The following is a 12,362-nucleotide window of genomic DNA, read 5'->3' as shown; positions in this document are numbered from 1 at the left end:
TACACAGTCACACTATGGCAGTGAAGAAAGGTGCAGCGTTTCATTTTCCAGCACAGAATCCATGTGAATCAAATACACATCACTTCACATGGGAAAGCACGCAGTACATGCGCAGTTTCTGGTATGAATGGGCCCTGAGTGTCAGTCAGTGTGAACTGCATGTGATTTCTCAAACACCATAGAGACGGGTGGTCCTCCACCTGCACAGAGCGTCTGAAACGGACGGTCAGGACAGGGGTAGGGTAGGACCCCGCCCCGTGCTGCCATTCGGTATGCTGCCAGCAGGGGGCGCTGGTTGGATGTAGCGTACGGGGCGCTAGTTGGGAGGATGTTCTATACTCGGGCTTGTTTCAGCTTACTGGTGGAAGCGTTGAGGCGGGAGCGCTCCAGTGTTCGTCCGGCTCGGGCAGCCGCCACTGTCATCCCCTCAGTCATGAGCAGCGGGCCCACCACCGTCATCCAGGTCACCAACCTGTCCGCCGCCGTCACCAGCGACCAGATGCGGACCCTCTTCTCCTTCCTGGGGGACGTGGAGGAACTGAGGCTCTACCCACCCGAGTGAGTGCGCCCACCGCCCTCTATGGCAGGGATGGGGGAGGGAGCGAGCTCTGTGGATCAGGGATGGAGAGCACTGTGCTTGTGTATAGCAGTGGGGAGCACTGTGTACATGAATGACAGAGCATATTGGGGGGGTATCATGGTGCATATATCTGTGATGGTGGGGATTCAGCTTTGTGTAGTTCATGTATGGAGTAGTTGGGGATGTACATCACTGTGTACATGAGAGGTGGATCAGTGGGGGGGGGGGGGGCTGTGTACATGAGAGGTGGATCAGTGGGGGGGTGCTGTGTACATGAGAGGTGGATCAGTGGGGGGGGGGCTGTGTACATGAGAGGTGGATCAGTGGGGGGGGGGGGCTGTGTACATGAGAGGTGGATCAGTGGGGGGGGGGGTGCTGTGTACATGAGAGGTGGATCAGTGGGGGGGGGGGTGCTGTGTACATGAGAGGTGGATCAGTGGGGGGGGGGGGTGCTGTGTACATGAGAGGTGGATCAGTGGGGGGGGGGGGTGCTGTGTACATGAGAGGTGGATCAGTGGGGGGGGGGGTGCTGTGTACATGAGAGGTGGATCAGTGGGGGGGGGGGTGCTGTGTACATGAGAGGTGGATCAGTGGGGGGGGGGTGCTGTGTACATGAGAGGGGGATCAGGGGGGGGGGGGTGCTGTGTACATGAGAGGTGGATCAGTGGGGGGGGGGTGCTGTGTACATGAGAGGTGGATCAGTGGGGGGGGGGTGCTGTGTACATGAGAGGTGGATCAGTGGGGGGGTGCTGTGTACATGAGAGGTGGATCAGTGGGGGGGTGCTGTGTACATGAGAGGTGGATCAGTGGGGGGGTGCTGTGTACATGAGAGGTGGATCAGTGGGGGGGTGCTGTGTACATGAGAGGTGGATCAGTGGGGGGGTGCTGTGTACATGAGAGGTGGATCAGTGGGGGGGTGCTGTGTACATGAGAGGTGGATCAGTGGGGGGGTGCTGTGTACATGAGAGGTGGATCAGTGGGGGGGTGCTGTGTACATGAGAGGTGGATCAGTGGGGTGGGGGGTGCTGTGTACATGAGAGGTGGATCAGTGGGGTGGGGGGTGCTGTGTACATGAGAGGTGGATCAGTGGGGTGGGGGGTGCTGTGTACATGAGAGGTGGATCAGTGGGGTGGGGGGTGCTGTGTACATGAGAGGTGGATCAGTGGGGTGGGGGGTGCTGTGTACATGAGAGGTGGATCAGTGGGGTGGGGGGGTGCTGTGTACATGAGAGGTGGATCAGTGGGGTGGGGGGTGCTGTGTACATGAGAGGTGGATCAGTGGGGTGGGGGGTGCTGTGTACATGAGAGGTGGATCAGTGGGGTGGGGGGGTGCTGTGTACATGAGAGGTGGATCAGTGGGGTGGGGGGTGCTGTGTACATGAGAGGTGGATCAGTGGGGTGGGGGGTGCTGTGTACATGAGAGGTGGATCAGTGGGGGGGGGGGTGCTGTGTACATGAGAGGTGGATCAGTGGGGTGGGGGGTGCTGTGTACATGAGAGGTGGATCAGTGGGGTGGGGGGTGCTGTGTACATGAGAGGTGGATCAGTGGGGGGGGGGGTGCTGTGTACATGAGAGGTGGATCAGTGGGGTGGGGGGTGCTGTGTACATGAGAGGTGGATCAGTGGGGTGGGGGGTGCTGTGTACATGAGAGGTGGATCAGTGGGGTGGGGGGTGCTGTGTACATGAGAGGTGGATCAGTGGGGTGGGGGGGGCTGTGTACATGAGAGGTGGATCAGTGGGGTGGGGGGTGCTGTGTACATGAGAGGTGGATCGGTGGGGTGGGGGGTGCTGTGTACATGAGAGGTGGATCAGTGGGGTGGGGGGTGCTGTGTACATGAGAGGTGGATCAGTGGGGTGGGGGGTGCTGTGTACATGAGAGGTGGATCAGTGGGGTGGGGGGTGCTGTGTACATGAGAGGTGGATCAGTGGGGTGGGGGGTGCTGTGTACATGAGAGGTGGATCAGTGGGGTGGGGGGTGCTGTGTACATGAGAGGTGGATCAGTGGGGTGGGGGGTGCTGTGTACATGAGAGGTGGATCAGTGGGGGGGGGTGCTGTGTACATGAGAGGTGGATCAGTGGGGGGGGGGGGCTGTGTACATGAGAGGTGGATCAGTGGGGGGGGTGCTGTGTACATGAGAGGTGGGGGGGGGGGTGCTGTGTACATGAGAGGTGGGGGGGGGTGCTGTGTACATGAGAGGTGGGGGGGGGGTGCTGTGTACATGAGAGGTGGATCAGTGGGGGGGGGTGCTGTGTACATGAGAGGTGGATCAGTGGGGGGGGGTGCTGTGTACATGAGAGGTGGATCAGTGGGGGGGGGGTGCTGTGTACATGAGAGGTGGATCAGTGGGGGGGGGGTGCTGTGTACATGAGAGGTGGATCAGTGGGGGGGGGGTGCTGTGTACATGAGAGGTGGGGGGGGGTGCTGTGTACATGAGAGGTGGGGGGGGGTGCTGTGTACATGAGAGGTGGGGGGGGTGCTGTGTACATGAGAGGTGGGGGGGGGGTGCTGTGTACATGAGAGGTGGATCAGTGGGGGGGGGGGGTGCTGTGTACATGAGAGGTGGATCAGTGGGGGGGGGGTGCTGTGTACATGAGAGGTGGGGGGGGGGTGCTGTGTACATGAGAGGTGGGGGGGGTGCTGTGTACATGAGAGGTGGGGGGGGGGTGCTGTGTACATGAGAGGGGGGGGGGGTGCTGTGTACATGAGAGGTGGGGGGGGTGCTGTGTACATGAGAGGTGGGGGGGGGGTGCTGTGTACATGAGAGGTGGGGGGGGGGGTGCTGTGTACATGAGAGGTGGGGGGGGGGTGCTGTGTACATGAGAGGTGGGGGGGGGGTGCTGTGTACATGAGAGGTGGGGGGGGGGGTGCTGTGTACATGAGAGGTGGGGGGGGGGTGCTGTGTACATGAGAGGTGGGGGGGGGGGGGTGCTGTGTACATGAGAGGTGGGGGGGGGGTGCTGTGTACATGAGAGGGGGGGGGGGGGTGCTGTGTACATGAGAGGTGGGGTGGGGGGTGCTGTGTACATGAGAGGTGGGGGGGGGGGGCTGTGTACATGAGAGGTGGGGGGGGGGTGCTGTGTACATGAGAGGGGGGGGGGGGGGGGCTGTGTACATGAGAGGTGGGGGGGGGGTGCTGTGTACATGAGAGGTGGGGGGGGGTGCTGTGTACATGAGAGGTGGGGGGGGGTGCTGTGTACATGAGAGGTGGGGGGGGGGTGCTGTGTACACGAGAGGTGGGGGGGTGCTGTGTACACGAGAGGTGGATCAGTGGGGGGGGGGGTGCTGCTGTGTACACGAGAGGTGGATCAGTGGGGGGGGGTGCTGCTGTGTACACGAGAGGTGGATCAGTGGGGGGGGTGCTGCTGTGTACACGAGAGGTGGATCAGTGGGGGGGGGGTGCTGCTGTGTACACGAGAGGTGGATCAGTGGGGGGTGCTGTGTACATGAGGTGGATCAGGGGGTGCTGTGTACATGAGAGGTGGATCAGTGGGGGGGGTGCTGTGTACATCAGTGGTGGGTATTGGGATAATCTAGTACAGTGATGGTGAACCTGATGTTTTAGCACTACATTTCCCATGATGCTCCTGCACTCTGCAGTGTAGTTGAGCATCATGGGAAATGTAGTTCCAAAACATCTGGGGTGCCAAGGTTCACCATCACTGGCCTAGTGTGTTATTGGTGGAGAGGTGGACAGTACTGTCTCGATCCCTCCGGCCCCTTTCACACGGGTGGACCAATTGGGTCTGCCTGTCAGTTATTCAGGCCCTCCAGTCTCCTCTATGGAGCAGCGGGTGTCAACAGATATGAGTCTGACACCCACAGACATCCAATCCTGTCTACTGAAACCAGACGGGTGGTGATCTAATCCCCTTTCAACTATCTGTTGGCGATTGGGTGTAAACAGACACACATCAGTTGACATCCAACTGCCCATAGAGCAGAGTGGGCTGTGTCTGGTCTACATCAGTGGAGCGGACCAGCCATCTGCCTTTACAGTGGGGGGGTCACCGGACAGATCCCCTGCTGAGCAGGCCTGCCCCATGTGTAAGGCCCCTTTCACACAGAGTGTGGGGATCTGTCCGGGTGACCCCCCCCCCACTGTGCTTGCAGAGTAGACACGGAAAAGCCAGCTGTTCTCTTGGGGTAACTGAATGTAAAAGGATCGCCTGTCTGTTTACATATGACTGCCATTCGATCCAATTTGCCAGATGGATGGGGAATAGATGCCCACCCGTCTGTTTTGATTGGGTGTCATTACACACATATCTGACACCCGCCAATCCATAGAGAGCATTGGATGGTCCAATTGGGTCCACCTGAAAAACTGACAGGAGGACCCGATAAGTCCACCTATGTGAAAGGGGCCGTAGATGACTTTATTTTCTTTCCTTCCAACTTGGGTTGCAGGAAAGAAAATGCTTGATTACCCCATCAACATATTCAGTCCTTCCCGCAGCGCTATTGTATTCAGGGGTGGTGGGGTGCAGGGAGACTTTCTGGCCGGAAGAATACAATGTTTACTACTAGCAGCTATAGCCATCGGCAGTAATTGTAGGTAGAAGAATCTGATAGGCTGGTTGTACCCAACTTGGACATGATCAGCCTGTCCATACATGGATTGAAATTTGGTTGGTTCCTGCTGAAATTTCCATGTATGGTCAGCATAAGTGCTGAGAGCAGGATGTGCTGAGTGTATACATAGTTACATAGTTAGTCAGGTTGAAAAAAGACACAAGTCCATCCAGTTCAACCACAAAAAATAAAAAAACAAAATAAAAAACACAGTAAAATCCTATACACCCAACTTCATACCCACAGTTGATCCAGAGGAAGGCAAAAAACCCCAGCAGAGCATGATCCAATTTGCTACAGCAGGGGAAAAAATTCCTTCCTGATCCCCCGAGAGGCAATCGGATTTACCCTGGATCAACTTTACCTACAAATCTTAGTACCCAGTTATATTCTGTACATTTAGGAAAGAATCCAGGCCTTTCTTAAAGCAATCTACTGAGCTGGCCAGAACCGCCTCTGGAGGGAGTTCCACATTTTCACAGCTCTTACTGTGAAAAAACCTTTCCGTATTTGGAGGTGAAATCTCTTTTCCTCTAGACGTAAAGAGTGCCCCCTTGTCCTCAGTGGTGACTGTAAAGTGAATAATTCAACACCAAGTTCACTGTATGGACCTCTTATATATTTGTACATGTTGACCATATCCCCCCCTAATTCTCCTCTTCTCAAGAGTGAATAGATTTAGTTCCTCTAATCTTTCCTCATAGCTGAGCTCCTCCATGCCTCTTATCAGTTTGGTTGCCCTTCTCTGCACTTTCTCCAGTTCTCCGATATCCTTTTTGAGAACTGGGGCCCAAAACTGAACTGCATATTCCAGATGAGGTCTTACTAATGATTTGTACAGGGGCAAAATTATATCTCTGTCTCTGTATAGGTAATGGAAGTAGTGAGTACATCAGTGGTGAGACCCCAGGATGGTCTACAGCAAGGCTCCATAAACCCCAGGTCGCCACAGCATAAAGAAGCTTCGTCCTGGCGCCTGGGCAGTCCCCCAAATACTCCCCATGTGCCCTCACTGCTATGTATCCCAGGCTCTGCTTGGGGACAGGCATAGCGGGTGCTGCCGGGTAGAGAGGAGAGCGACGCATGTCTGCTGTCCTCCCCCCTCTAGTTGTTGACTTGGACGTGACGTCACTTCCGAGTCCCCGATGACAGTTTCCCCGGCCATCAAAGCCGGGAAAGAATCGAATGCAGCGCGTTTTGCTTTACATTCAGTAAAGCACAGGGGAGACATGCAGGGTCTAAAAGACCCTGCATGTCTCATTAAAGAGAACCTGTCACCAAATAATTCTCACATAAGGGGACTTTTTGTCCTCTACATCAGTGTTTCTCAACTCCAGTCCTCAGGGCGCACCAACAGGTCATGTTTTCAGGATTTCCCTCAGATGAAACTGCTGTGGTAATTAATAAGGCAGTGAAACTGATAAAATCACCTGTGCAAAATAATGGAAAGCCTGAAAACATGACCTGTTGGTGCGCCTTGAGGACTGGAGTTGAGAAACACTGCTCTACATGATGGGGGGGAAAAAAAGTTTTTTTGTAATTGTACAAAATTAAAGTTATACCCAAGCACAAAATCCCCTCGCATATATGCACATACAAACATAAACACACGCAGCAGTGCGCCTACATCTGAGAATATTGATTGCGATACACTTTACATATCGCCACACACGCCGGAATAAGAGCGATAATTTAACCAATCTGTCATATCGTTCGGCCTCGACGGTAAGAAGGCAATGGAGGACACTGAAATTGTTGCACTGTCGGATTAAAGTCATGCAGGATAGACCAGTGTTTCCTAAGTATGTTGTAAACCCTAGTGGAGTATGGATGGGATTGTGAGATGAGGGGAAGACGATGGCTATTGGATTGTACAGGTCTCGTCTCGTCACAGAATTTATCTAAATTCATTTTAAGTGCAGCAATCCCATTTGATAGTTTATTTCTATATATGACCTGTGGAAGGGTCTGATTGCTTGCACTGCTACATCTGGATCGTGTGAACTCCACCTTCAACATTTTTATATATATATATTGTGTGTGTTTTTTTTTGGGTGGTTTACAAACATTCTCTGCATTATGGTAAAAAGCCTGCCCCTGCCTGCCCCTGCCTGTCCCTAGTGTTAGAGGGGAAAAAAACAAAACGTGACTTTACAATCACCTTAACCACTTGTCAGCCGCAATACAGTGGAACCTCGGATTACGAGCATAATCCGTTCCAGGAGAATGCGCGTAATCCAAAGTACTCGCATATCAAAGCGAGTTTCCCCATTGAAGTCAATGGAGACGAAAATAATTAATTACGCATTGACTTCAATGGCATGCAATACCGCCTGCGGCCAGAGGTGGTGGGGGCATCGGAGAGCCACAGGAAAGGCCCAAGGACACTTCGGCAGACCTCAGCAAGACTCCGTTCCCGAGGTTACCCAAGCTGTCCTCAGTCCTTTCTGTGCATTTCCGAATGGCTCCGGCGCCCCCCACCTTAGGCTAAACGCGGTACTGCACCCCGCTTTGGCTTGAAACTTGCTCGTTTTGCGAGACAACACAACAGAGTTAGGATTTTTTTTAAATACAGTGCTCGTTTTGCGAAACGCTCGTTAACCGCGTTACTCGCAATCTGAGGTTCCACTGTATGTATATATGTGTTGTGGTATACTGGATTATGGCTGAAGATATCAACCATAACCCACGTAATCAAGAACGGTGGGAGGGTACTCTCCCCACCCCCTCCCGCTGTGTTTCTTAGACTTACCCGAGAAACGATCCAACAGTGCGGCTGGCTGGTCACAGGCGATAAAAAGCAAAAGATCAAAAAATTGTACCCGCTGTATTATATACTATTAGAAGTTGAATCTGGTACAAATCATCCGACTCAGAGATCAACATTTTTATGTAAAGAAAAAACAATAAAAAACAACAACCTAAAATGCTGTTTTTGCAGATTTTCAAGCAGGATTGTAATAAAATATTATGATTCTATTATAATTATGACAGACTCCCTTATCAGCTTGATACAGGCTATCTGGGCCAGATCCACAAAGAAATTGCACCGGCGTATTTATTGATACGCCGGCGTAATTTCAAAATTCCCGCGTTGTATCTTTGTTTTGTATCCACAAAACAAGATACGACGGCATCTCGGCTAGATCCGACAGGCATACGTCTTCGTACGCCTTCAAATCTTAGATGCAATTTTTCAGCGGCCGCTAGGTGGTGTTTACATCAAAATCCACGTTGAGTATGCAAATTAGCTATTTACGGCGATCCATGAACGTACGTCGGCCCGGCGCATTTTTTTCCGTCGTTTGCGTTCGGCTTTTTCCGACGTATAGTTAAAGCTGCTGTTATGAGGCGTACTCAATGTTAAGTATGGCCGTCCTTCCCGCGTACAATTTAGAATTTTTTGCATCGTTTGCGTAAGTCGTTCGCGAATAGGAATTTGCGTAGAATGACGTCACCGTCGTAAGCATTGGCTGGTTCCGGTTTAATTTCGAGCATGCGCACTGGGATACCCCCAGGGACGGCGCATGTGCAGTTAAAAAAAAAACGTTGTTTACGTTGGGTCACGACGTATTAACAAAAAACACGCCCCCATCACTTCCATTTGAATTCCGCGCCCTTACGCCGCAACAGATACGCTACGCCGATGTAACTTACGGCACGGATTCGTTGTGGATTCAAACAAAACAAAAGTAAGTTACAGCGGCGTAGCATATCTTAGATACGCTGTGCCCGGCTCGGATGTATGTGGATCTGGCCCTATCTGTGTCTGCTGTCACTTATGCTCGCCATTCACAACATTTTTGTCTAAAACCGAGTTCCACCCGAAAGTGGAACTTTCACTTTAAGTACTCCTCGCCCCCTACATGCCACATTTGGCATGTCATTTTTTTGGGGCGGGGGAAAGGGGGTACTTTAGAGAGGGGCTTCCTGTCTCACTTCCTTGTTCAGTCTTCAGGCCACCTAGGCGGCGGTGACTCTGCCTTTAGGCGGCCCCTCCCTCTAGGCCGTCTCGTCTCAGAAGATCGCCTGTCCACTCTGAGAGCACAGCGTGACTCGCACAGTGCGCGCGCGCCCGCCCATTAAGCCACAAGCTGTCACGGCCGGGTGCCCACTGTTCCAATGACTGAGCCGTGGAGAGGATCAGGGCTCCGTGCGGTCGCATTGCTGGACCGTGGAACAGGTGAGTGGCTGTTTATTAATAGTCGTCGGCTACACTTTTTGTAGCTGCTGACTTTTTTAATAAACTAAAAATAACCTGCAACTCTGCTTTAAAGATCATTTGTTTGATTTTCCAATCATTAGTGGGGTCAAATAGATGTTTGTTTTGTGATGGGAGAATTCGAAGGAGCAGAATAGAAAACTTTTCTAGATCAAACGACTGTTCAGACAGTGTCTTGTTTTATTGCAGAAATTACGTTAATTTTAAAATTGAATGTTAAGCAAATGAAATTCTGGAACCACATCCGTCCATTCATCTAATGTACAAAGAATTTTTGTAGAAATATCAATACGTGTATGGCTAATATAAGACATTTAGTAGTAGCAGCATGTGTGTTTTTTTTTTTTTTGTCACCAGTCATGATTAGGTTAAAAAAACAAAATGTAGTCCTTTTATAGCAGTGGTCATCAACCCTGTCCTCCGGGCCCACTAACAGGCCAGGTTTTATGTATTACCTTGGGGAGATGCAGATCACTGTGCGGCAAATGAGATCACCTGGGATGTATTTCAGTTATCTTGCAAACCTGGCCTGTTAGTGGGTCCTGAGGACAGGAGGTGATGACCACTGCTTTATAGTACAAAAACAAACTGATAATCACTACTACAAGGGGTTAATTTAGACTGTGAAAGATGGAGGTATTTGTAAACATTGACTTTAAATGTAATTGTATATTACCTCCAGCTTCTCTGGGTTCAGATGCTGATTCTCCCTGCACAGAGCCAAGCTCTGTTCACATCTAAGGCGTTGCTATTTCACAGGTGTTTTTTTGGGCGTTTTTGCAGAATTTTTGTACAGGAGTTTTGAAGTTCAAAAGGTCACCAATATAAAAGCAGAAAATGGCCTGAAATCTGCCAAAAAAGAAGCTCATGTACACTTGTCTTGTTGGGCGTTTTTAGAGCCAAGCTTAGAGCAGAAAAACGCCCAAAAACGCTTAGATGTGGACGGAGCCTTAAAGTGATTGTAAACATTGGATTTTTTTTTTTTTAAATAACAAACTTGTCATACTTGCTTGCTCCGAGTAATAGTTTTGCACAGAGCAGCCCTTATTCTCCCCTTTCTGGGTCCCCCACTGGCACTTTTGGCTCCGCCTGCCTTCAGAGTGCCCCTATACCAATGTGCAAAGAATAGTATAGAGTGCCCCTATAGCCGCGTTCTCTAAACTTTCTAAAACAAAGGGCCAATATACTGACTTACAGACTTTAGGATGGGGACTGAACTGTGGCCACGGGGAGTAGAAAATGTGCCAGCATTGGTGGGAATAAACAATCCCCCGTCATTGGGATTTATTGTGCCCTATCATTGGTGTCACTTGGCCTCATTGTTGGTGTCATTGGGGAGAACTGTGTCCCATCATTGATATCAACGATGGTGCACAAATCCTGCCAATGATGTTATTGTGCCCTTCATTGATGTCTGTGAATAAAATAGTGCCCCAAGGGCTAGATACAAGCTTGCAAAGGGCCACAGTTTGGATACCACTGCCCTAAAGCAAGGTAAAAACACTTCTGCCTTTTAGAATCACTCGCTTCCTTCTACCCAGGACTACATGTCCCATGAGGCATTGCTCATCTCACATTCACAAGTTCTCAGGCACTTACTGAAATGTATGAACGATGTGCTAAGCTGTATGTGTGCCACACTTTAATACCTGATATGTAAACAAATAATGCATTCTGTATACAGGCCAACTAATCGGCTGACCAATTAATCGATTATGAAAATAGTTGACCACTATTTTCATAATCGGTTAGTTGTTTTAGGCCCTAATCTGTTCCTGGGTAAGTGCCATACTAGCTGATTATCTTTTGATGCCTGCACTTTTGAAATGTTTCTTTGATAAATGATCTGCTGTAGTGTAAATTTTTACATCCCTTTTATTTTGCAGCAATGCACCGCTTGCTTTTTCCTCCAAAGTATGTTATATAAGGTTTCGTGAGCCATCGAGCGTTGGTGTGGCCCAGCATCTAACAAACACAGTATTTATTGACAGAGCTCTCATAGTAGTACCCTGTGCTGAAGGTTAGTATTAATGATCCTTTCTGTCCCTTTTTAATAGAATATTATGTTTTTGAGCTGTTAATATATTGGTAGCATCTTTTTTTATGTGCAGTTTCTTGGTTAAGCGGACCTTTAGTTCTTCAGTATGAAATATTCTGTGTTTTGGCTGTATATGTTTTCTGCATGGATGTTCTCACATTGAGTACAGTCGGAGCAAGTCTCCATCTAACAGTAATGCTGGCCACACACAGATTTTTATTTTAGATTTAATTTATTATATGAATAACCCTTACTAAGGACTGTCTACTACTAGGGTCTTCCTGAATGGATATCATTTGGGGCGGACATTGTATTATTGTAAATTAAACACACACCCCTTTGAAAAAGTATTCACACCCCTTTAACATTTTCCACATTTTGTCATGTTACAACCAGAAACGTAAAGGTATTTTATGTCATGGACCAACACAGAGACACATAATTGTAAAGTGGAAGGAAAATGATACATTTTCTTTTTACAAATGGACATCTGAAAAGTGTGGTGTGCATTTGTATTCAGCCTTGTTTACTTTGATACCCTTAAGGTCTCATTCACACTACGGGCCGTTCGGTCCGTCTGTCACAGACCTGAACGGCCGCTCCATGCATCGCTATGGAGCGTCGGATGTCAGCGGAGACATGTCCGCTGACATCCGACCTGCTAAAAACAGACGTATGGGGGCACGTCCCCATCCGTCCATGCGGAGCTGACAGGAGCAGGCGGACTCCGTATGTGTGAAATGAGGCCTAACTAAAATCTTGTTGAACCATTGCCTTCAGAAGTCACCTAATTGGTACACCTGTGTGTAATTTAATTTCAGTATGAATACAGCTGTTCTATGATGCCCTCAGATGTTTGTTAGAGAATCTTAGTGAACATAGAGTATCGTGAAGGCCAATGAACACACCAGACAGGTCGGGGAACAAGTTGTGGAGAAGTTTAAAGCAAG

At 50.1% G+C, this 12,362-nt stretch overlaps 1 protein-coding gene across 2 annotated transcripts in view; it reads left to right on the top strand.

Moving 5' to 3' along the window:
- The first annotated feature begins 262 nt into the window (after positions 1–262).
- Positions 263–12,362, top strand: part of SREK1 (splicing regulatory glutamic acid and lysine rich protein 1) — a 78,624-nt gene continuing 66,524 nt past the window's right edge. The window contains exons 1-2 of one of the 2 annotated variants that reach the window (XM_040340056.1): positions 263–558; positions 11,261–11,394. In XM_040340056.1, coding sequence (XP_040195990.1) covers positions 329–558; positions 11,261–11,394 — 364 coding nt within the window. In that variant the 5' untranslated portion in view covers positions 263–328. The remainder of the gene's footprint in view (positions 559–11,260; positions 11,395–12,362) is intronic. The other variant, XM_040340050.1, reaches the window with a different exon arrangement.

This window comes from Rana temporaria, chromosome 1, assembly GCF_905171775.1.
Source record: "Rana temporaria chromosome 1, aRanTem1.1, whole genome shotgun sequence".
Taxonomy (NCBI): Eukaryota; Metazoa; Chordata; class Amphibia; order Anura; family Ranidae; genus Rana; species Rana temporaria.
This window is presented reverse-complemented; position numbering and strand designations above follow the sequence as displayed.